The sequence below is a fragment of the Acromyrmex echinatior genome, chromosome 2, assembly GCF_024713525.1.
Source record: "Acromyrmex echinatior isolate Ae372 chromosome 2, ASM2471352v2, whole genome shotgun sequence".
Lineage (NCBI taxonomy): Eukaryota > Metazoa > Arthropoda > Insecta > Hymenoptera > Formicidae > Acromyrmex > Acromyrmex echinatior.
Window position 1 is genome coordinate 12,163,786 of NC_141853.1, and position 26,365 is coordinate 12,190,150.

Here is a 26,365-nt window from a genome sequence, read left to right on the forward strand (position 1 = left end):
CGTCTCGGTCGTCTCGGCATCGCTTCCCCTTCGCGAGAAGCCAGGATCCTTGCGAAGGAATCGTATCTACAACGTCGACGTCTCCGCTTCCACGTTCTCTCTACGCCACAACTCCGATTGCTCCATCTCCGTTCTTCCAACTCGGTTCCCATTACTTCACACATTCTCACGTTCGAAAGGGAGAGAGAGCGCGTGAGAAAGACAGCCGCTCTCGCGACCGTCGACGTCGCCACCACCACCACCACTCAGAGGGATAATTACCTTTTTGTCGCGTCGCGCGTTCAAGGCATACACTGGTCACTGTATTTAAGGCACGGTTCACTACTGCTGTCCCAATCCTCGGGGCCCCGCTAAACTAGCCGCGATAATCCGGAAGCCGCGAGCGCGAGTCACACACGGGGTGTACCGAGGGTGGCCGGGCACTGAACGGCCAGATGGCGCTCCCATCCGCGCGCCACCCCTATCCCTATCATCGAAACCACCACCGACTCCTACTACCACGGACTACTTCCTCTCACCCTCTCACCCCGGGATTTCCTCGCCATCGCGTTTCTTGGGAGAGGAGGGAGGTGCTCGACATCGTTCCCGATTCCGTCCCCATGGGCGCCGACAGAAATTTTCCTCGGATAAACCACGTGCGCAATTTTTTCAGAGATATACCCACTACTACCACTATGACTGACTAAGACTCGAGGCTTTTCTTTGCTGTTGCGCCTGTTCAAAGAAGTTTTTGTGTAAAAATTCGCGTTTAATATAAAATGCCAATAACCGGTACTTATCGAGTGAAGAATAATGATTTCGAGGTCTCGTGTTGTTGACCTCGCGCTATTTAAAATCACGCTGTGCGAATTTCGTCATATCGAAATGTGTCAGTTGACGTAAATGTAAAATGTATTGAAAATAAAAAAGAGCTTAAAACAACATTAAAGCGCATTATTGCTCGGCAAATGCCAGGAGCGGACTTTAACGCGGTGCGAAACGATGTTTATCTGCTATTTAGTAGATTGCAGGATAGGAGTAACGTGATCTAAAGTTTACGCGAATCTAAAGTTAAACTCTTATCGACGTATCTATTTATAGTATTTTGCATTTCGTTATCTTTTTAGATTTGCGGAGTCGTCTGGAGGAATATCATTTAATAAATCAATAGATGTAAGAGTAAGCTATTATTTACGAAATATAGCCGCCGCAATTTCTATCATTCTATCGCTGTATCTAAAGAATGGCGTGAAAGACACGCGCCATCACATTTGTACCACACACGGCCAGTCGCGAGCAACCGCAGATTATTTTTCGAGCTTTCTTCCGTATACTTTTATACACACGTTATTGATTACCCAGAATATTTTCTGCGCTGCAGTGATATGCAAAATATCTTTTCGCGAGGCTAATAACCTTTACCTAGCGAGAAAAACAAAATACATGAACAAATACCTTACAGCTTATATATATTTTTATATGCTGTAGAGTCTAACGGAAAGAAAAATCAGAGCGTAAGTCGAATATAAAGGAAGACTGACAGAAGGGTAAACGAAGCTTACAAGAGGCAAAAATTGAGACAATGAAACGTAAAAGAAGCGTTTATGTTTCTTTTACGTTTCGTTGTCTCAATTTTTGCCTCCTAAAAGCTTCGTTTACATTTCTGTCACTCTCCCTTTACATTCGACTTACACTCCAATTATTATTATTGCCAAGGCAAACTTTGTCTCGTAGATATTTGTATTTCTTATATTCTCCCAGATAGAACGCAAAATCATAAGATGAAATACAAGTCATTTTAGAAAAAATCATAACGTAATTCGACACATTTTTAACTTTGATGATGACTTTATGATGAATTCTAAATATGATAATAAAAGTATCATCATTATGATTTTTTCTATAATGACTTTTATTTGATGTCATTTTAATTTTATTATATAATTTTATATCATACGTGTGGATATTTATGTATCTAGATGTAATCCTATATGTTACATAATAAATATTTATGTTTGTATATATGACATATTTTCATAAATTGACGCTTAGATTTTCTTCCTTATTTTGGAGACATCTTGAGCGATAATGGAAACAAAACCATGTTTCGTGAAGTTCTCTCTGTGCTTCCTAAACGCGATTTGCATACGTTTCATCAAGCGATTCTCCAACTTTCGTATGTAATGAGGGAAATGTAACGACAGAAATAACATTGGTTTCCATGCGGGGCAAGTATATTTTCAGTAAAAATAAATTAGCAACATGCGGACGTCGCACTCGTGGCGAAAATCGATAATTTATGATAACATTTCCGAAATTATAGTCATTCGTACGCTATAAATTACGTATAAAATTAGTTTCCCCTCACAAATGATACAGTTCCAAGGTATAATAATCTCGCAATCATCATAATTGACTTATAATAAATGTAATATTGGAATGAATGGAATATAAGAGCAAGCAGATAAACAGCGGCCTTTTATATATTTAGCGCTTTATTAAAACCTTCAGTAAAATATAAAAATATAATATAAAATAAAATAGGAAAATATAAAAAACTTCACGCATATATCATCGATAATCTTATATATCTTTATACAATATTTTATTTTTAAAAAAGTATTCTTTATATACAATGTAGATACAATTTAAACTTTAAGTTTTTTTTTTAAATTCGGAATTTACTAAAAAAATTCGTCAAAATTTATAATATAAAATATACATTATGATGCAGCAATATATCTGCAATATTTCTTTGAATATTGCAGGAATATGAATGCATTTTCAATATTTTATTTTAGCGGACAATATTATTACAATATCTTTCAAAATAATATTGCTGCAACGTTGCTGCTAATATTTCGTAGGGATATACACACTCAAAGTAAGATTTAAAACATTTTTTTTCGACAAGTTTTGGAACGCACCAACAATTATAAATGTTAAGATTTTTTGGAAGATAAGTATTTCAATTCTCTTTTATTATTTCATTTGTATCAGAATACATCACTTATTTTAATAATTTTGATTTTAATGATTTTTTTATGATCTCCAGAAATTTCTGCAGTTTCCAAAATCACTAATTTTTATTCTTTTAATTGTTGAAATTTTATCTCGCATGTATACATTATTAATTAAACTTATGCTTAAATTCCTAATGCTTAAATTCAAAATATTTTTTTAATTAAATAAGATATATGATTAAAATTAAATAGAATGATTAAAATTTGATCGAACATCTTGTTCGTATAGGCAATCTCGACAGTTGGTACAATCGCTCACTGTGCAGTTCCGTGAACAATTAGACTAGAATCTTATGGCTCCTGCACTGAATTGTGATTGAATGGAAACGTTTGCCGCGCGGCAAAATGCAACACGATAACCAATGAACATGTTAGAAGCTATGAGCTTATTAGCTGCTATGTCACATTTTGCCTCGCGGCGTTTCCGCGTCCAGTGTGCAGAAGCCATTAGAACTATGTGTTCTAATCTAAGGCTCGAGTGCGTTCCAAAACTCATCAAGAAGAGAGAGTTTCAACCTGTCTGCTGTCAAGTGTATACGTGTTAGCATGTTTTGTAATTCGCATAGACATAACGAATTCGAGTTTTCCATCGTTGCGATGTGTCATACGCACGACAATCGTTCACAGTGATAAATGCCAGTATACTTATCGAATAACACAAGCGACATTCACCGTTAACGTGAAAAATGGCGTGGTTCGGTGACAGTTTATCCAGTATCTCCAGTTTAAAAGGACACATCACGAATCTTACGAGGGAAGTTTTATCTGATGGTATCGTTGACGAAATAGGTACGTATTAATGTCTCGAAATTCTAACACGACTCCAGATCTTATATTTTCATAATACGTAGTTTTTCCAGTAAAAGGTTAGGTTACGGCTGTCAAATGACGTTTCTATTTCTTATCGACTGAGAAATTGTTACCACTTGAGTTCACTAATCACGTGGCTGGTCTATTTTTACTTGTAATCTTTTTTAACGACTGTAATCAAAACAGTATATTGATCAGCTTAAATTATATAATATAAAAGATCATATATTTTTATATATATAATTTTTATATATTAAAGTATAAATCTGCTATAATAGATATAACGTATAAATTATAACTTTGAACGAGAATTTACACATTTTAAAAATGAATGTTGCAATATATTTATAATAATTACAAACAATAATTAATATTACATCGAATGTGATTTAAAAACATTATTAATACTAATTTTCATTAGTTTTTAAATTTGTTGTATTTTTTCTTTTTTTGCTACAAATTAATTCTACATGTAGCTTTATTATCAATTTCTGTGATTGTTGATGATTATCAATTAAAACTTTGATCTAAAATTCATATTCTAAATTAATATTACATTGAATATAAATGGATTTGGAAATAACAATTAATTAATTTTTATTATTGTTTTAGATTAATTGTTTTATTTCTTTTTTTTTTAATTATCTTCGTAAATCAGTTTTGCGTAATTCATTATTGTTTAAATTTCGCAATTATTCGTGATTGTTTATCGACATATTCTGTTTGGATTTCTGTGGGAAAATGGATATTAGGAACTTAATTAAAAATTGTCGTAATAATTCACGTCATAACTTTTGTCATAATTCTTTTCTAATTATTTTCTCATGTATAAATTAGAAAATTAGTAATATAAGTTTCAATATAACAGCGATTAATACCATTTATAAAATATAATATATTTATAAAATACCACGATAATAAATGATTCTGATAATAATTATTTATTTCTAGACGAACGATCAAAGGAGTTGAAGGAGGCGAACGATAAATGCATCCAACTGCAGGATCTGCTTACCACGAAAGATGCAGAGGTGAATACATTTGTATCACATAAATTAATATTTATAATTAATTTTTTGGAATTTGCACGTTTCTTTTTAAAAGTAACATTTTTTATAATCACAACATTTCATACATAAATTTGTAATCGTGAAAAAGGATCATCAGGTGATTAATTTTATTCGATATGTACATGACTTTCTTTTAAATCATTCTAACCTTCGTGGTTGTATTTTTCACATTAATTGGAAAAAATAAAAAAAAAATAAAAAAAAGGTCGCACTTAATATACGCACAGATGTCTACCAGTTCAGATAAGAGAAAAGAGCTACGTTATGATTAGAAATTATTTTAACAGATGTCGCGTTCCCCAATAATCGCAAACGAGTGTAGAGCAAACATCGCGTTCCGCCTTATCCGTTAGAACGATATTACGATCAGGGATCTTTTAAACCGGTCAAAAATGATAGACCGAAGCGGCGGGAAGTATGTATTAGGTATCCCGGAAAGTAGAGAAAGGAAAGCCTGATTTCAAGCTCGTCGAAGATATTTCCTGGATTGTGAAAGAGCGTATGATTGTGAGGCACTTTATGTACATACCTACCTACCTACGATTTGACGCTTTTTCTATCTCGCGGCAAATGGGGAGTTCGAGCCTTGCTGAGGAAACCCCGCAGGAAGAGGGGAGTTTTGGTGGTACCAAGGGTCATGTGAGATAACGCATCGAGGATCGTGAGAGGTGGGGGGACCGTTATCGTAATGCAAACGTAAGATAAGAGCAGCAAATGTAAACGCGTATCGTACGTCCTGTATCCACGGGGCACCACCGGACTTCCTTCTGACTGTGCTTCCTAATATTTAAGTCGAGGATCTGGGGCGCGATCGCTTTATAAACGATCCGGATCAGCTTGTGGTGAGATTTTTTTTTTCAAATTTCACGGAAAGAATTTCTACTCGAGTGCCAAAGTCGAACGTTAAAAGCGCTTCGGCTGTCGCCTGATAACAATCTGTAAAAATCGATATACCGTTATAATCTCGTTAAATTCTGAATTTATAAATTTCTTTATTTCCGGTCCCCGTTTTATAATAATAAATATTAATGCTCAGTATAATTTTAATTTTTTTACGAATTTCTTTATTTTTATCCCACTTTTTAAGCGGTTTGTCTTCGCTTATCGATGAATTTGCTTACTTATCATCTATGGTAATATCACAAAAATTTTAAAAATTCTTTTAATAATCTAGCAATAGTAAAGTCTATACATATAGTAATGAATATTAATGCTTGTTATATTTTTTTAATATTATGACGTACACGTACATAGGAAAGAAAGAACGAAGAGGAATTGGCATATATATTAATATGCAATAGTTGTGACCTTCAATTATTACCTTCGTATAATTTCTTTTTTTATAGAGGTATATATTATATATTACTTACATAAGAATTATATATCGTATACAGATTTCTCTCCTGCGTCGACAGAATTGCGAGCTTCAGAGAACCGTTATCGAGATAAACGCAAAGTCCAAGGAATCGGTAAGTTAATTCTGTATTAAATAACTCCAATAATTGCCGCGAGAGTTGTTAACAGTCAAGAAAAAAAAATGAAAAAAGCTTTACTATTTGCATTAGGCGTGACTTTTTATGGTATTTCGAGAGGCAATAAAAACTGACATAATTATTTCTATAATTAATTTGTTTGTCATAATTAATTATTGATTAAAAGGTATAACATGACACACACATGTAATCGACAAGAATGACTAAGAAGTGTGATCTTCTTTTTTCTTCGTTTCACATTTTTTTTTTTTTTTTCAAACGGACGCAATGTAAGGTTTTTCGCGAACGTTCGACGTGTTAGTTATCACCTTTTCAAATGTAAGAACCATTCGCGATTACGTGACCTATAAACCGTGCAAAGAGCATCGTCCACCTTGTCTCCTTGTTAACAGTTGAGACTCCCGGGGCTTCCACATCACGCGATAATTCATTGTTGTTACATCATTGTAATAATAGAGCGATTCATTGTCTTTACTTGCTGCTGCCATTAAATTGTAAATACGATAATATATGTGCATGCATGTCGCATATTTGTACATGTGTGCGTGCGAAGTAAATGCGTTTGCGATAACGACTAACTAGCCGTTTGGCATTATTTAGCAGATACCGATAGTAATTGTTAATAGCGGAAAGACTATTTTTTCCTTATCAGCGCCTAGATAAGGGGCTTTTGTTACGTCGACGTAGGACATTGTAATATAATTCTATATATATATATATGTATGTATCTATATATATATATATATATATATATATATATATGCATCGGAGCACATTTCTATACATTTCCAAAACTACGATGATACGATCGCATGTGGAGAAGAAACGTTTCAACATGCAGACCGAGGCAAAAACGAACTTTGACCTCGACGGAAAAAGGAACGTGCGTCTGTACGTAAAAATACAATGCGAGAAAAGAAAATTGAAGTGACAAGATATAATTAAAAATACTTAAGAAAGAAGACAGTATCTATTGTATTTTCGAAATATTTTAGATTTGTTTTATGCCTTTCATTGTGTTAAACGTGTGTTAGGAACGGAAGATAAGCAGGTAACACATCTCCACGTTCTTACACTTTATTACGTATCTTGGATCAACAAAGGATCGGTCTCACTTGCCGTGGAATGTGTCACGAATTTCTCCGGGAAGAGAATTTCTTTTATTTCTTCTTTCAGGCAAATTAACAATCGTTTTTTTTACTGAATCTTTCCCTTCCCTTCCATTTTTCTCTGTCAGCTGTATGTATTCGTTGTATTTAATCGTTGAAACAATTATCGGATATGTGTTAAATATTTAATAATATTTAATATTAAATTTCAAAACTGTCGCAACGCGCTTAAAGAAATCTGTGAGGATTGCGAGAAAAATCAGAAAAGCTTGAAATGTCAACTGCTGTAAATTGGAATAACGATGAGAGAACATTGTATATTAAACTTTGTGTATTAAACTTTCTCCACGTCATTCTTCATTCCTGATAATCGATGACACGCCGAAAGCAGAGACGAGAGTATATCGGTTTTCCATTTCCTTTATATTGTAAAGGCAGAAAATGGAAGGCAGAAGGATACGATGATTCATTGCTTATGCATCGTTACGTAAGTGCATTAAAAGTCCTTGGAGTCTATCGAAACGAGCGCATCAGCTCAGAAAGTTGCCCAATACGTTATTTATAATTTGAACAATAAAACAATTAGAAACGCGCGTTTTTCATCTTTCGTTTCCCGGTGAAATTCGATCGATAACGAGCAGTGGAGACATTCTCGCGCGTTTTTACACAACGAGTATAACGGAACGTCTGCGCATGATTTAAAAAAAAAAAAATAGAAAATATAACGCGTATAATAATGTGTTTTTGAATAAACCGTTATTATCAGTCGTAAAACGTGCGGAAGATCAAATCTACTTCTTCGTGGATCCACGGAATACGGAGGATTTCTTCGTAGGCGCGCATTGTGCATAATCGATTCGATGAGGAGTTCAACGAGAAAAACGCGCGTATCCTATAATACAATAACGGTTCGATCGATCGATTTCGATTAGTAGTCGTGTACCACCCCGCAGTTGTTTCATCGCCGCTTCGATAACGCTCAGAAGTAACGATAAGTATACGGTCGGGGGTTGCGTTCAGTTTTCAGCACGATAGTGACTATGGCTACTCTCCTGATCGGGTGCCTATAAATACAGGTCGACTCAGGCTCTTGTGGTGGAAGTTAGGTGCGTAGAAACGAAGTGCCATTTGTGCAATAAAGTTAAAAGCAGATACGGAAGGTCTTTTGGAAAATTTGCCAAGGTTAGCAATACATTTACTATTTCGCTAATTATCCTACTTTGCGACTAAATGCTATTCGCTTGTTTTCAATCTATTTCAACATAATCGATATTCGAACTCGTTTTTTTTTCCCCCCATAAGCTTATATTCTTTTTTATCTTCTTTTTCGCGGAACACGCTTGCTTGCTCGGCGATCGATCTCATTAATTAGAAATTTCATGATTTCGTAAACAGTATGATGCTATAAAATTATTAGAGGGATAAAAGACTGTAGAAGGCTGTGGGACGTTAGAGAATAAGATTGGTAAAACACCATGAATACCACGAACGTAACGTGAATATATAATTTATGCGTTATGAAGTATATCTTGAGAAAAATGTTTTGACGAAAACAATATAAAAAGCTTCAACAAGAATGGACATTTTGATGAGAACAAACAAAATTCTTGGTTATCTGAAATATGAAATTCCGTATGCTGTTCTTGTTTGGGCCTTTTTGTTAGTTTAATTAAATATTTTTTTCAGTGTCACATCTTACTTGTTGTTTCTTGGGTTTTGGTTCTCCTTCTATTCTCTTTGTGTTATTTTTTTTTTTTTATTAAAAGTCATTTTACATAGCTCGAAAAACAAATCGCCAGCAGCGATGCGACAAATAAATGAATCAGACGTAAAATATAAACATGTTTATGTTTTTTATCATTATCCTTCTATGATTGTACCTTCATTGTATCTCGTTTACAGCTCCTTTCTCTTTTCTGTATTTTAAATTTGTATTTCTAATCGGTTTCCCTCTAAGAGCGTGCAAGCGGAAGAGACGAGCCTCTTATGGCGATCCTCCTACAGCGATTACTGTAGTGTGCTTTCGTTAAAATATTCTTCCATTTCCTTCAGCTGTGCCCGCAGCAAACGCACTACCATAGGGGCCGATAAAAAAATGTCCTGTCGACGCCTGTGTTAATAACAGCGACGCGTTGTGCGTTCATGTGTACGATCGTGTTCTAACGGCATTGGTAGCAAACAGCCATTACGACTTTTAAATAATTTTGCCTAACTGTTATATAACCATAACTCTTTATGATTTCAACTTTAGGGTTGTTTAGTACCAAGGCCAGATATTCAATAAATTGATCGCCAATTTGATCCCAACGTTTAACCAACGGATCCCGTTATTATATGTATATCATTAGAAAAAGTCTTATTGTAGAATTTTCTGATTGAATCTATTATAATTCTAGCTGATATAATGAAAATTCTGATGGATGTAATCGGAATCTTTTGATTCGTCCATTTCCAATAAGAAATTTCTCTCAATATTTTACTCACCCATAAACATCTACAGTTATATTGGCTCTTGCGGTCCTTCATCATTCCATCTCCACGCGATTAATAATCACGTTTCCTGTATAGTTACAAATCGATGGCTGGTATACAAGTTTAAGGCGCGGTACACAAGTTTATGCGTACGACTAATCAAATTTTGAAATGCAAACAATTATATTTATTTAAATAATAACATTTATAATTGACTACTTACAAATTCCAATATTAATTTCGATCTCTCTACTGAGATCCTCCTCTTCCAATTCTTTGCGTCTCTTTTTCCTCTGCTAGTTTGACTAAGAACAATAAGGAAGAAAGAAAGGCGCACGTATGATATAATGCGTTTTCGATACGGAAAATATCGTGTGTCGCGATTATACTTGCGAAGGTCTACTCGTTTGCGGTGACGAGGTGGCTTGCGGTTATTAAATAAATTTAAAAACACGGTGTGTAGAATCCAGAAATCCACTGCGTGGAGGAGAGAAACTTGTCCAGGTTTTCGGAAACATTCCTGTGTCGTGACGAGGGAGGAGATCCCGCTCTGAACACGAAATCGCGCATATGCACAAGCACACGCACGCCATGCGCTCTTCTCGCCCGGTCTTACGTGTACATCGCCCCGCGTAACCTCCACTTATCCCCTTCCCCTCTATCCTCCTTTTCCTCCGCCTCTACCACCTTCTCCTCCTCCAACTTGGCTAGAGTCGCTACACTAGCTGGTGGAAGGTGGAACTCTCGAGACGTATGTACAGTCATTCGGCGACGAGCGCGCGTCGTGCACCTCGCAAATGAACGTGCACCAACCTGTGATGGACAGCCCGGGAAGTCGATCCTTTCCCTTTCGGAAAGACGGCCAGCCGCGGAAGTCGATCCTACCAATCGCCCGGTAGTACGTCGCGGTATACCGTCAATTCTTTGGAGAACGGAACGAGGGACCGCACATGCGGTTGCACAAGACCGGCTGCGACGATCATGATGATGATGATGACGACGGCGACATTGATGACAACGATCTTTCGACCCGCTTCAACGTAAGCTGTATAATTTTTGATTTTTCCGTCGCAGAAATACATTATTATTTTTCGAAATTTGTCCTCTTAAATTGTCGCGGTGTAAGTCCATCCGTCCAGCGCTTTTTAGCGCTCGCGAAGAAGAGAAAAGGCTCGCTTATTTTTTTTTTTCTTTTTACTTTTTCGTTTACTTTACATAGTTTACACCTTCGTCTCGAAGACGCGCGAGAAGTCGTCCGTTTTTTTTTTTTTTTTTTTTTTTTCACCGCGAAAGAGAAACGTCGAACCATAAATTTTCACGATGCCTGACGACAAGCACGCAGCTCGCAGTCGCTCGACACGAAGAAATATAGCGGCTCGCACTTTTCTGTCGTGCCATTATTTCGCGCGCAAAGCGATGACCAGGCAACTTATCGCGCGCACGCGCGCACATCCACCGATGCTATTTCGTAAGTTTCGCGACAAATTTTCCAACAGTTCCCTCCTCGTGCGATTTTATAATTAATTCATAATTCACTTACTTCTTCTTTCGCGCGGAAAATTAACCGTATGATCGATTTATATCGATCATATTAGAGATAACTCCATTTTGTAGTGTTATATGCATGTATAACCCGTATCTTCCTCCTTTTCTTAAATCTTTCTTAAACCTGAAACGTTCGTCGCACATTCCAACATTAAATGCTTAGCATGGCATTTCTTTTCAATACAAAAATAATAACGTTGGTTTCTTTATCCCTTCCTTTTCCCCCTCCCTTCTCCCTCTACGATAATATAATTTGCTCTATTTGCGTTACACGTTTTACAGCTGCGATATAGATGTACAATGGCGGGACAACAAAGTTAACTTTTAGATTCCCTCTTCGATTTAATATTACTTTTAAAATCGTGTTTATATAGATACATATAGAGTTTAATGCGCTCTCTCTTTAAAAATCCAGTTTTCTCTATTTCAATAATATTATCGTGTTAAATAAAAAATTATTTTTTAATAATTAACGATATCGCATTGTAAAAAATAACTTTTTGATAATTATACAATACTGTTGCATTATAAAAAAATTCCAGATAATGTCGAAAATAGAAACGGAAAGCTCGGAAAGCAGAGGTATAATTTAGCGACGAATATTTTCGCGATGTACGCTTGCAAAACGCAAGAGGTCAATTTCAGGATTAGAATTCGAAAAAAAAAAAAGCGATGATGCCTTATTTATTTTTATTCAGTCGCAGTATTACGTGGCACATCGAATTTGCGCCTTTTTTTCGCGTTAAGCTATACGGCTTGCGAGTTATCGGTAGATAATGCGCGAAGGACAAACTTACCTATGATTACTTAACCAACGCGACGCGCGATTACTCGTGCGCTCGTACGGCAGTATCGTGCTAGTTGCAAAAATCAGTATATTACTTGCAAAAACGATAAAAGCCGCATTGACGCGTGCTTATCGTATGTCAATCAAAATAAAAAAATCTCAACTTATGTACATATCGCGTATGTATATATATATATATATATATATATATATATATATATACATATACATACACATATATATATATATATATGTGTATGTATGTATGTATGTATGTATGTATGTATATGCGTGCTTCGATTTGATAACTCGCGATCACTCTCTTGAAATGAAAATTATATGAAAAAGTATTGAAATATGTATTTGAGTGTTCGTTCTCTTTCCCATTTGGAGTTATCGTTCTGAAATACAAGAAGGCTTACAATTCGCATGTAATACGTATGCTCGCGGATAATCGATATCTCCTTTGTTTAACTTGTTAAAATAGGATTAAATGGACGTGACTTGAGATAATAATTAGGAGATTCGTTAAAGGGATCATTCGGATATTTCTACCCCCAACGGATGCTACGTACGGTGTAATATAAATGTTCGACTACGTAGATTACATACTTTGAATTTGGTTTTTTTTTTAAATTAGGTCTATTAATCTTGTGAAACATACATATATATATATATATATATATAGACGACACATGCGTGCACGCACGTATGTAGGTAGATATGGAGTTGAGAAGGGGTTAAAGGATACTGTGTACATGATAAAAAAGTATTATAGGCTATTCATTTGCCTTCGCTCACAATAGCGATATAAGAACGCCACGTCTGTGCATTCATCGTTTCGAAAACTTTCGAGTATTGTCGTCGACATTAATAAACATAAGCGTTAAACCGAAGGATGATCGGATATGCATAGCTAAACGGACAAGATGGATTAAACGCACAACATTCAACGTTGTATGAAAAAATTTCAGCGTTATAAGAAAAAAAATGTTTCTTCTCTTAAGATTTCGAAAATCATTAATTAACACATCTTTATACTGTAAAAAGAGTCTAATAATAGCTACCAAATGTTGAATGTTGAATGAAATAATTTCAGTCAAATATTCAATATAACCAAAAATAATTTTATTCTAAATGTTTTTAAATATTTCTAAATGTCTAGTAATTATTAATAAATGATTGATCCTATTATTATCTTGTAATACTTGTTAACGATAAAAAAAAAAAAATTATTTTTATTTATTTTAGTTAAAATCGAACATTTAATTGAAATTATTTCATTCAATATTTGATGAGCTATTAAGATTCTTTTTCACGTAATGATTTTTCGTTCTTTACTACACACGAATCATTCGTATTCCGAATTAATTTTCATTTTTATAAATATACAAAAATTATTAAACGATATATACTCTAATTCTATACTATCTTTAGAAAGTATTTATAAAGTTATGTATTAGAAGAAGAATAGTTTATTACTTTAGCTTACATCGTCAAAAAGAAACTTGATTTACAATAACGTCTTAATTACACAACAGCTAATTATAAAGCGATTAGCAAATATATTGCAGAGTTGTGTATTTAAAAAAAAGAGAAAGAGATAGAAACCATAAATTCAACAAAAGCTGCAAGCCGATACTAGATAATCGTGTATAAAAAGTATATTAATAAAATATAGATACAATATAAACGTTTCGATCCTCTATTTATATCCTTTTCAATATACAATACTGACAAATTGACAAAATATTTCGACTTTACAATATCAGTAAAATGGTGAAAAAGATGGAGATTATTAATTTTTAAGTCAGATATTGCTAGTATTTCGAAGAAAAGATATACGCAGAACACGAAAAAGGACCCAATTGGATCTACTAAAGGTTAATATTGATGAATGAAAGAATATTAAGACGCTGGCATTGATCATCTATGCAGCTAACGTTCGTAGGGAGAGATCTCTTTTCTCTCGCATTGATCAAAGATCAAGAACGTCTGGTCCGCGAGGCGCCATGTCGTGCGAATCTTCGTGCAACGACACGGTTACAACCATAATTTTTTTTCGCCGTACTCGTTGTATGAGAGTCGCTATACTCGCTGACTCCCCGTCGTCTCCGATGACGATTTCTCGCCTCGAAGAACGCGCTGAGCCTTAATTTCTCAGTATCTAACACCACAGACGGTGTGTTATTCGCTACGTTCGTTGATAATGCTCCTCTTCTTCGCGTGCATCCTCTCATCTCGCGCGCCTGTTTTCATTAGCGTTCACTATATCTCCGCTTCGCTAATTAATCGATCGCCGCATTTCGAGGACCGCGAGAGGCTGAGGATGCCACGACGCACCGATTGATATTCCACTCATCTTCCGATCGATGAGCAAATTCTATCGTCGCGCTGCGCCGGCGAATTATCGTGTCGGCCGATGAAATATCCATGATCGGAGTCATTACTTGACACACAGGATATTTGACAATGCGGGGGTCATGCGAGTTGAAACCGGAAATAGTAACCTACGGTTCTCATTTCGCGCCGAAACGAAAACCGCTTTCCTTTTCCATCCGGCATCGAGTCTGTCACGAATCCGCCGTTCACGAACTGCCGTTCCCCATTTGTCTTTCTATCCAATTCGAAAATATCTCGAGATGTCACTTAGACGTCTTACGCGACGTAACCGTAACCGCGTAATTGGAGAACGGGCGTTTCATTTACCGCGTGTGACTCGAGATCGCTTCTCATCCGGGCTCCAAGTTCATCTCGACACTCGGAGTAAACGAAAAATCCAGGCACATAACATAGTGACGGTTTTCGATGAAACAACAGAGAATTGCTGTTATTTCTCTGGATTATTTGTTGAACTCTGAACTATGCGTCCGTGAACATCGCGCTAGTGCTCGATATCGCGTGTGCGTGCGTGCGCGCGCGCGCGCGCGCGCGCGCGTATGTGTGTGCGTGTGTGCGACGTCGCGTCGCGGCCACTCGGTTACGTCACTGGCATCATGGACATTATTATGTTCTTACTGACGCAGGTACAATATGCCTGCCACGCTATTAGAGCAGGCCGCGTTAACCTGAAACTGCCGTGCGCAAGCGGAGCGTGTATTTCATAACGCCGAGCGCGCGCGCGCGTGCGCGCGAGAAAGAGACAGACAGAGAAAGAGAGGCATAGAAATATATTTGTAAGCGATATATTCCTCATTATCAGCAAAGAAAAAATGAAAAATGCACCCATCAATGAGATGCGCCTTGTATAAACGACGATGTCTCGCGTCCTTGCTACTTCCCCGAAGGTGAAACGACATCGAGACGGAAAAATGTCTTCATTCGTAAGCGCGGCGAACGTTAGCGATGCGTTAACAAAACACTGTCACTCGTCAAACTCTGATTATACGTATACATTTAATTTTAATCGTATTAGACGATAAGATTGAACGATATTCGCTCATTCTCGTGTGTCACGGTTTGGAAAATCTACTCAAGTAGGAGGCGCACGTGTATATCTCTCTGCTTGCGGCCAATTTGTCGCGCAAAAAGAAACCTCGAAACGGATGATTCGAGCGATTCGAGCGATTCGAGCGATTCGAACGCAGCCGCTCGCGTCCCAGTTGAGAAGAGAGCACGTGTTATATAGCCACCGTAATAGCGATTTCATTACCGGCCCGTATATGGGACATGTAGAATAACATCTGCATGCCGAATCGGCGTTGGAGTGCGAGTTCTATTAGAAATTCGTTCCTCCTAGTCGACTCGTTATGTACCATTTTCTTTTGTTTCCTTCTCCTATTTCCCCCCCTCCCCCCTCCCCTTGTATTCGCTGCTAAAACCGCAACGCACGACGGTCGAATGCGCCGCCAGTGCACCTCGTTGGTTTTTCATTCACGAGATTACGATAACTCACGCGCGTTTACATTGCGATTGATATTAACTTCCTTTCCCACGCTTAGTATCAGGATTGCGTTATCTGCGCGATGCGCGCGGCGACGCGACGCGTTAACTGTGCGCGCGGAACGGCATTGCGACGGTGTAGACCGTGTAGATATCCTAGTGTACGTGCAACGTTAAAAATGCAGAAATATTCGAAAAGCAACTAAAAAAAAAAAAAATAATAAAAAAAAATACATTTTACGAAAACACTGAGCGTACGTTGTATTCGGCTGTTTCGATCAAATTCTCTTTCTCCCCCTCTTTTCCTTTTTGTTCCATGACACGATGATCGTTACACGTCATCTGAAATAACAAATTCCATCCATTGAATTATTCAACTTTATGGCTTTGCCTTTCATTTGCACACAAAACGTATGAACATTTTTACGTCGGTTTCATGTAATAACTCGAATGAGCTGAAGCAAGCTAAAGTCGTAATTATCAGTCGTCCGGGATGGTTTTTGCGGTGTTGGTCGCATCGATGCGAGCCGATGAGAATCAACTGGCGTAATTATATTCCACTTTTGCGATCGTGGATTTTACATAAATGTCGCCGTTGAGCGTGACGTTAGACGTCGCTTCCCGTTGCTCTTAACATACCGAAATGTGTAAAACGAATAAAAAGAAAAGGCCGTTACGGAGGAAAGGTGGAGACTCTTGTCGTGAGCGCTGTATGCAAGTCAAACGACGCATTATTCCTTGACCTGACCCAACGAAACCTCCTTTCATATTCATTAGGATCGTCCCACTTCAGCCCGCCGCTTTGGACCACGAAACGCAAACCGTGTGTCTCCGATGCAACGCATGAATTGATTTGTGTGAAAGATATACCGGAGGAAAAAATAGCTTCCATATAACGCGAAAGAGTTAAATAGATGTTAAATAGTTATCTCCGATAATATAATTGATGTACTTTCAATTGCGCAGTTTCTTTTTCCAAGCGCGTTCAGCTCGGAGAAAATTGAGAAAACGCGTCGCCGAGAGAGATTGGAATACACTTTTTCTAGATTATAGAAAAAGTGAGATACAATACATTGCCCGTGTCTGATATCGTTAATCACACGATATCAGATCGCGGTAATCCCGTAAAGCCTGGGTATCGTCTGCTCTTCATCTCTCACCCGCCGTTTTCTTCCTCAGCCGTCGCTCTTGTATTGTATCCTCGTTTTCTTTTCTTCCTCGATCCGAGTTGAAGATGCGTCAGATGAGAATGTTTTATCATATGCGTAAAATCGTCCAAGCACAATACTATTCCTGGGTCACAGGGCAACGCCTGTATATCATGTCATTAGCATTTCGACAACGGTGTATCGTTCACCTCGAAAATATTTCCGTATCGGTTACGCATCTACGTCGGAATGAGACACGCTGATCTGAATGCGTTCCGTTTTCAAAGAATTGAAAATTCCCCCGTTTTAAAGACGCACGAGGAACTTCTGTCATAAGAATCTAATTGTCTCGACTTCCTTCTATTACTGTGACTCCTTTCCCTTCTCTTCCACGAAGATACATTCACATCTGGCTGAATGTATACATCATAGCTGATCTATCCTGCTGAGATAGATCAACTTCGATATGATAGATTAGGTACAAATTGACTTTCAAAATAGGAAAAAAAAAATTCGAAATTACAGAGCATTAAAACAGACGACTCGACGCATATTTCCATAATTCTATCTTTCATTGTAGAGGGACGCGAATCACACCGATGAGGCCGAAGGGATTTTCTGGGAACCATCGTGCGTCGACAATCGCAACGCAAGGAATCAGAATCATGTACGCCAGCTACAGGAACAGTTGGCACAAGCCACCGTGAAAGTACGCGAATTAGAATGCGAGCTAAAGCACGTTCAGAAGGTAATAATTGTTAACAGCAAAGTGCCATGTAACACGATGTTAAGTCGGTGGAAATAACTAATGTACAGGTGAACGCGTCCTTCAAGGATGATATATCCGATGGACATCAGAAGGCTGAGGTTGTACGGGCTAAACAAGACATGCTGAATCGCATAATACAAATGGAAGAAAAGGTATGGAGCGATATATCAATTATGCATCTTTTACATCATCTTCCTGTTAAGATTCTAAATTTTAAATAAGGTTGAACTCAAAGTCGCAGTAGAATTGAAAAGGAGACGAACTCTCTCGCACGCATGTGTGTAAGAAAAAATAAATGTTAAAATGTAAAGTTGTGTAAAAGAAGAAAAGAATACGTTGTTTTTTATCCGGGAATTGGATATTGATCTAATATACGGAATAGTTAATCCGGTGGAAATAAATTTTTTATAATAGAAATTAATAATTTATCGTACTGCTATGAGTAGAAAAAATTTATTCTTTGCGGGTATTCATATAATTTTTTATTAGAGTTATATTTTTTACTATCTTAAATAAGTGGGCTCTTGATTAATTTACAAAAAATAGTTTTAATAAATCACACGGATGATTAATATGCTACTGAACTAGATTACTTTTACTTTTTCACAATATTCATTATCGACATTTTGCTTTTTCTTAGACTCGGGAGGCAGAACGAAACGCTAAACATATCCAGTTGGATGAAGCCAGTCTTATCAATGATTTTCGTTCGGTAATATCAAAATTAAATTCACGCGAGAAATTTGACTTAATTAGCGGAGCGTTAAAAGCTTTACAAATTGAAAACGAAGCACAAAAAGAGACGAATGAAAAAATTAAAGATCATGAAAAATCCAATCAAGACGAAAAAGTCGATGTCTTTGAATATAATTCTTTAGCTCTCAAACATGCAAGTTCGCAACAAGGCAAACCGCATGATACGACCGAGGAACTTTTGTTCAATAAAGAAGATATGTTACAAGAGAGAATAGAAGAACTTCAAAATGAAAATAAAGATCTTCTAAATGTTATGGAAAAATTGGACGAGGAATATACGCAATCGATTGGTAAGTAAATAACAGTCTTATATATGTATAATACATCACATATACAATTTTGTTGATATATCTGTTTTTTTTCTTAATAATCTTGTCGTTGCTAAAAATTATAGTGATAAATTTCAATTTTTGCGCAGAAAATTTATTATCGGTCAAAGACGAAAGTAATAAGAAGCATCGCTCTCTACAAAATGAGTACGAACAACTTTCCGTAGATTACAATGAGGCCAAGAAAAAAATAATTGAATTACGAAATGATTTATTGAAACGCGATGAAAATACCTGTACGGAAACAATTCATCAGTTTATTCAGACGGATAATGTAGATAAATCAGACAAACATGTACAAATAACAGTTTCTTCACAAGCTGACATAGTATCAGAAACAAGCAGACTAGACGATATTACCGAAAAGGTTAAAATTATTTTAAAGAATTGTACCATAAGTAGTACTGAACCGGGAGAATCGATCTTCGAATCTATTGCGAAAGAATATGTCGATGCTAAATGGAAGCTAGATGTTTTGGAAAGGAAGATAACTGAAGTTACTAGAGATTTGAAGGAAACCGAAGAGATGAAAGATGGCTTGCAAATGGAATGCGAAGAATTGCAATCTCACATAGATTCGTTATTGTTAGAGAAAAATATGAGAATGAAATCGTGTCAGGGTTTAGATTTGAATTTGCCATCTATTCCTGAGACAAGTGAAGAACGAGTAGCTTCTCTAGAAATGGATATTGAATTTTTACGGGAAGAAGTAAAACGCCTCTTGATTGAAAACAAAACGATACAAGAAAGAAATTCAACTTTGATGCTTGCTGTACAAAGTAACGAAGTGCCTTTAACGAACAACGATGATGTACAAGGAAATCGCAAACTATATACACTTAAAGAGGAAAATAAAGAACTTCCAACAGCTTTAGGAGAGAGTAAAAACGCAGGTATAACATCGATCGAGCAATTGAAACTCGATCATGAAAATGTAAAAGGAGAATTAAAGCTATCCGAAACGAAGTTATTAGAAACTAATCTTGCATCTTTGCAAGACATTGTAAATAAATTGACAGAAGAAAATAAAGATTTATTACGGAAGAATAAACACTTGGATATGCAATTACATGACAAGGCTTTGTATGAACGTGACCTACAAGAAGAAACTGGTTATTTGTTGGAAGACTTGCAGAAACGACTCAATAAAGCCAATTGTGAAAAATTAGATTTGGAAAATGATATTTTACATAAGGAAAAACAATTGGCTGCGATGCAGATTCAAGTTGACATGAGACAATCTGAAATAGTAAAATTGTATCAGGATAATGACAGATTAATTAAAGAAAATACATCTCTGTCGGAACAATTAACTGCTACGCATGATGAATCCTTGGATAAGATAGAATTATTAAACACAGAAATGTCATTGCTTCAGCAAGAACATGAAGATTTGAAACAAGAAATATCGATTTACAAGGAAGAATTGCCTGTATTGAAGGAAAAATTATACAAGGCACAGCAACAGTATACAAAATTGGAAAATGAATATTATGCATTTAAGTTGCAAAGCGAACAATTTCAATTACATAAAAAGAATATTCAAAGTCAAGAAATAGAACCCGGAAATGAATCAAGTTTCAAAGAATCGTTTACAGAAGAATTGAACTTGTTAAGAAACAAATGTAAGCTTTTGGAACAAGAAATAGAAATGCTTCGTACTAAAGAAACACAAGAATTGAAAAAAAATGCTGCGGAGATATCTTCGACAAACATAGACAAAACTAATAAAGAGGAAAAGCTTTCAACTGAAGATAACTTAATCGGAGTAGAAAATGCAATTACAGGCGTGAACACAGGAAATCAAGATTTAATGACAAGAGATACGAACATAACATCTAACGAACATCAAACGTTTAAATCAATTGTCGATAAAGAAAGACGAGAAAAAGACATCATAAAAGCGTATAATGAAAATTTAATGGATGAAATTAACGAATTGCGCAGCAAGTTACAAACTGCTTTTGAGAATAATAAAGAATCAGCAGAAATGGCTAAACAAACTATTGAAGATCTTTCTCATATTATTAGAGAAAAAGATCAGGAAATAAATATTTTACAAGTTGAGATAACTCACGCGAAGAATATTATCGCGCAGTCTTCGAACGATCTTGCTGTAATCAGAAATCAGAAGAGTGAAATGGAACAACTCGTTTCTATTAAACATAACGAAAGCTTACAATATCAAAACGAGATTCAAAAGTTAATTCAGCGCGTAAATGAACAAGCAGCTCGCATCCAAGAATTAATTTTTGAACAAACAGCGAACGAGATGCGTAATAAAGCGAATGTAGAAACTCAGCAAGGAGATCACGATGGAGTTGATTCCAGCCAAGATATCGAAATCATGGCTTTGAATAAAAAATGCGATGCCCTAGAAGCTGCTCTGATGCAAGAACAGTCTAATACTAGAATTTTGCAAAACCAGCTTATCGAAATTCAAAACAAGGAAGCTAATTCCGCTAAAGAATTAGAGAGATTGAGAACACACTTGGTCGAAATGGAATCAAGTTATACGGAGGAAGCCTTAATCGCAGAAAATAATCGTCAGGAGTTAGAAGCAAGATTATTGCAAGCTGAAGAAAAAGTAAAAAGTAGTTCAACCGCCTTCACATCGGCAAATATTAGGGCTAATCAACAAGTAGAAACGTTGCAGCAACAAATAACTTTGATTACTCAACAAAGGGATCAAATACAGGCGAAATTATCCGCAGCAGAGGATAATATTCAGTTGCAGTCTGCTTCTTTGACTAATTTACAAATAGTTTTGGAACAATTTCAGCAAGGTAAACAATAATAATGTTTCATATATATCTTATATATATAATATTTTATAATATCAATGTTACAATATATCAGACCAGTTTTGCCTTCATATAGTCTCTCTTCGTATTATAAATTTTATAATAATTGTATATGTACATATATATAGCATAGATCTCAAGTACTATGATATATTGACGATGCCACGCTTACAGATAAAGAACGCGATGTCATGGCGACTACAGAAAGACTTCGATCTCGACTCGCTGAGTCATACGAGAAACAAGATAAATTAGTAGATGACGCTTCAAATCTACAGGTTTGCTTTTATATCTTTCCATGCATTCGTATAAATACGACTCGATTTTCTTATAAAACTATATACCTACTGCTTGTACGGTGTGCTTACAGCAACAGTTACGTGAAGCTAGAGAATGCCTGAAAGCTGCCTCTAGACTAAGCGAACAACTCGAGAAAAAGGACGAACAAATCGAGCGACTCAACGAGGAAGGTAATTATTATCAAAGATTATACGTATTTCTGCATCTTGCTCTTTGTTTATGGCATGATTAGTGTTTTTCGATTAAATCATTTTATGCATCATGAGAAGCAAGTTGAAAATAAGTTTCTCTCTCGTCACGATATAGAAGGCTGGTCACGTATTTTTTTTACACATATTTCTGCTTTTGTTTTAACCCATTCTGACAAAAATCGAGCTGCGCGCTTCGGCACTAATTTAATAGTGCGTTAAGTATAAATTTTATACATGAAAGATAATAATACTATGAAAACAAAAAAGGAAAGAAAAAGAATAAAATCAGAGCAATTCGATACTATCAATAATCCTACGTCATTTCAGTTTCATGTTGTCAGCGGAGAGTGCAATAACTTGATGACAATGAAAATTGCCTATTCTACGCAAATATATATAAAATATTTGTTACAGTCAAATTTTTTTGCCAAATTGTGCTATGAGTCTTACAGATCGTAGATGTGATAAATAGATCTATCAAAATTATAGATATGTAAACATTTTTTCATGTTTTTCTTCCTCTCCCCAATGATAGCAATATTGAAGTTACTTAGCAGTTACCGCGATCGGCAAAATATTCAGACGTGCACCGTTGAAAGCATTACTAAATTTTTATTCTACGAATCTCTGAATGGAATACGTCAATCTCATATATGGCTTTTTTGTAAATAACATAAAGAACATATAAGAACATTTAGGATTTAGAAATGATGAGGTAACAGCGGAAGGGACATTATTCATATATTATTATGTAATGTACACGATTGAGAAGAGGATACGGTTGAAGAGAAGATACGATAAAGCGTGCATTGTCGAGAATACAAACCAACTACAGTGTAGAATTATCAGTATGTTCGCGTTCTGTGACTAATCTGCGAAAGCAAACACATACACAATCCGGTAATGTAGTCAAATATCAGCTGGTAATTCTGGGATTTATGACAGTAGCCCAGGATTCTTGCTGGTATCTGGCTACGAACTGGATCATCGCCTTTGCATACTCACAAATCACGTATTGGTTGGTTCATGCAATTACCGTTGGTGCTGGTACTACGTTTCTGCACTTTACCACATACGAATTCTTGTTTCTCCCACCCCTATCGATGACTCTAACGTTCGGAAATTTAAAGAAAAGGATAATTAATGTTGCACTTTCTTTTATATATGACGATAAGCTCAGCTAGTATCCTCATCGCCTATTTTTGTTCGATTGAATCATTATTTCATTATTGTTATATCGCAACTAATTACTTAGTACGATGACTAATTAACAGTATGATTGAATGGCTGTATGTATATCATAGAGATATTTCCTCTATTAGCAATCTATTTCTATGTAATACAACAAATTTGTGTATCCTTTTTATTATGTACGTACATTTAGTAAAGATATTGTCTTGTTTTCGTTTTATAATATTTGAGACTATGCAATTATTCTACGTAATAATATAATTTGTTATGTCGAAAGCATGTAAAATAGCAATGTGTAGTATAAAAGACACGAAATATTTTGTAATTTTTCAAATCTCCTCTACATATGCGTAATCCAAATGTATTAACGATATATATTTAAACTTTAAACATCGAATCAAGACGTCAGATTGCGCGAAGTGATCTTAATTATGTACTAATTATAACAATAGGTATTAATTATAACGATATAATTATCATAATTATATAGGTATTGTAACGATACGATCCTGAAATAATTGCCACTGCTTTTATCTACAAATTCCTCGCTCAGTATTAATATTTCTTAAATAAATAAATCATGTCAGAGTTGTAATTAATTTCTATATAAACAATTGAAGAAACGCTTAAATGAGATATAATTCAATAATAAAATCTTATGGACTTTGTATAATACAATAAGCCGTTACTTGAGCTACAAGAAATTAAGTAATCATAGTCGACTATTCATCTCACATTCGATTGGTCACTTTCTTATTAAAATTTAAATAATGACTTATTGTAGGAGAATGCGTATTACGCTTTGTTTAATTTTACGCAAGATTACATCACAGTGTGATAAATAAACTGAGGTACTCCATAATGGTGTATACTGTAATATGTATACAAGTAATAAATATTAGATATAAATGTAGAATATTAAATAGAAATGAAATTAAAATGTTGAATGCAAATAAATAATGAACACGTAATCATGATTTGGTAGCGATAGCCGTGGGTAATCTCATGCGGTAACTGTGAGCGTGTAAATACGAAAAGCTCATATTACCTCGTGGGGTTTCCCACTCGTTACCAAGATTCGTCAAAATTATGAATTTAGTTCGGTCAAAGATTATTTTGATAGTTAAAAAAAAATCAGTCCCTTTTTTGGTCTTAAAAATTTCATAGCATGTCACAATTGTTCCTTTCTTTCTTTCTTTTTTTTTTATTTTTTTAACAATCCGTAAATTTTGAGGAGTGGCAAAAGATAAAGCGTTATATATGTAAGTCGCTCTCTTATTCTCTTTTTCTACTTCTATCTCTCGGAAATTCCGTTCGAACGTGCTCTGGTACGTGACTCTGGAGTACGGATCGTTTTACTAAAACGCTTCTTTAATTCTAGTGGCATGCGCGCAACCTTAGTTTCGTAGAACGGCATGATAAACGAAGAATGCAGCATGAGCAACTAAAGGCGCAGGCGAGAGTATTGCATCAGGTACTGGTGTGATATCGAAGCAACCAGTACTTGTGTTATACTTACGCTCGTGTCTTTCCGAGCTACCAATTTGCCAACTTTACAACGATGGATACCGCGCATGGTGTACATAAAAAAAAGTCCGAAATATTCCGCAATTACTATATAAATAAGCATCAACCACATTCCACAAAGATTTGGCAGTTTTCTGCGGATGAATGCATTTACTGAATCTTCTCTATCTTTTTACTTTCTTTTTTAACAAAATTTAATTTTTTTTTTTTAAGAGCTCAATTACATTTATTTTCTTTATTAATTATGTTAATAATGATGGATAATATGTGTAATATTCATTTCCAGTGATACGATTGACAGCATCTTTAAATTTTGCTGACCAAAAGGTGAAAGAGGCAACGGAACGTGATGAGGGAAAAGTTGACAAGTGAGTATGTTCCAAATATATTCCATCTTTAATGAAATGAATGCGGTATGAATCTTTTGAAATATTTACAGAGTTCTCATAAAAAATCTTCTTTTGGGCTATTTGGCTTCGACCACGTCAGACAAGTCTTCAATTCTCAGAGTTTTTGCCAACGTCTTGGACTTCACTGAACCGGAGAAAGATAAGACTGGCTTGAATAACGTGACAGCACAAAGTAGCCGTCAAGCCAACAAAAATAACGGCGCATCTTTAAAAGTACATAGACTTGTTTATTAATTAAATTAATTTTATTAGCCGATCGATATCATAATTCTGCTTGTATTCAAAATTCGATAATTCTGCTTACAATCACATCATTAATATCTAACATTGCACATCTTATAGGATCAAGAAGCATCCTTATCAACGGCCTTCGTGAGGTTTCTAGAAAGTGAATCTAAGCCAAAGCCTCAGTTACCAGCTTTGCCTATTGTAAATTCAGTAAGTAATATCAATAACTCTGCATAATGCAATAATTCTCTATTAAAAGCTCTCATTATGCGCTATAATTGTAGCCTTCATCGCGACCAGGATATAATAAACAACAGTCATCATCATCATCGGCGCAATCTACATTACTATTGTCCAACGTTGCTCTTCCAACATTCCCAGACTTTATTCCAGCCAGAAATACAGGATCCATTTTGAAGGAGGTGTTGAAGGATAGTTGATATTTAAACACGTTATATTAAATATTGTACAAATAATGTTAGAAATTATAATATAATCGATTGCATTTTATATCAATCCGTAATAATTATTACTTCTATCGC

General features: G+C 35.7%; 2 protein-coding genes and 1 long non-coding RNA gene across 15 annotated transcripts in view; 1 reads left to right on the plus strand and 2 right to left on the minus strand.

The window, feature by feature from the left end:
- The window catches only part of LOC105147129 (uncharacterized), a 42,275-nt gene extending 41,824 nt beyond the window's left edge, over positions 1-451 (minus strand). For all 11 annotated transcript variants that reach the window (XM_087403051.1, XM_087403048.1, XM_087403053.1 and 8 more), the window contains exon 1: positions 262-451. The gene's annotated coding sequence lies outside the window, so the exon portion shown is untranslated. The remainder of the gene's footprint in view (positions 1-261) is intronic.
- A 2,752-nt stretch (positions 452-3,203) lies between these two features.
- On the plus strand, positions 3,204-26,333 carry LOC105147177 (Golgi microtubule-associated protein). Of its 3 annotated transcripts, XM_011058026.2 has the most exons (13): positions 3,207-3,791; positions 4,764-4,843; positions 6,277-6,351; positions 17,899-18,066; positions 18,135-18,239; positions 18,728-19,133; positions 19,262-21,958; positions 22,151-22,254; positions 22,347-22,446; positions 25,472-25,553; positions 25,625-25,808; positions 25,938-26,033; positions 26,108-26,333. In XM_011058026.2, the coding sequence occupies exons 1-13, from the start codon at positions 3,689-3,691 to the stop codon at positions 26,261-26,263; spliced, it is 4,356 nt and encodes a 1,451-aa protein (XP_011056328.1). In that variant the 5' UTR covers positions 3,207-3,688; the 3' UTR covers positions 26,264-26,333. The 3 variants fall into 3 exon arrangements, with proteins under 3 accessions (XP_087259167.1, XP_011056328.1, XP_011056337.1); XM_087403041.1 differs by lacking the exon at positions 6,277-6,351 and having other exon boundaries at positions 3,204-3,791; XM_011058035.2 differs by lacking the exons at positions 3,207-3,791; positions 4,764-4,843; positions 6,277-6,351 and adding an exon at positions 10,700-10,996.
- On the minus strand, positions 9,227-10,548 carry LOC105147187 (uncharacterized). The gene is made up of 2 exons (XR_015544143.1): positions 10,180-10,548; positions 9,227-10,044 (listed from the first exon to the last, which is right to left on the minus strand). It is a non-coding gene; the product is annotated as an uncharacterized LOC105147187 (long non-coding RNA).
- Positions 26,334-26,365: the final 32 nt, after the last annotated feature.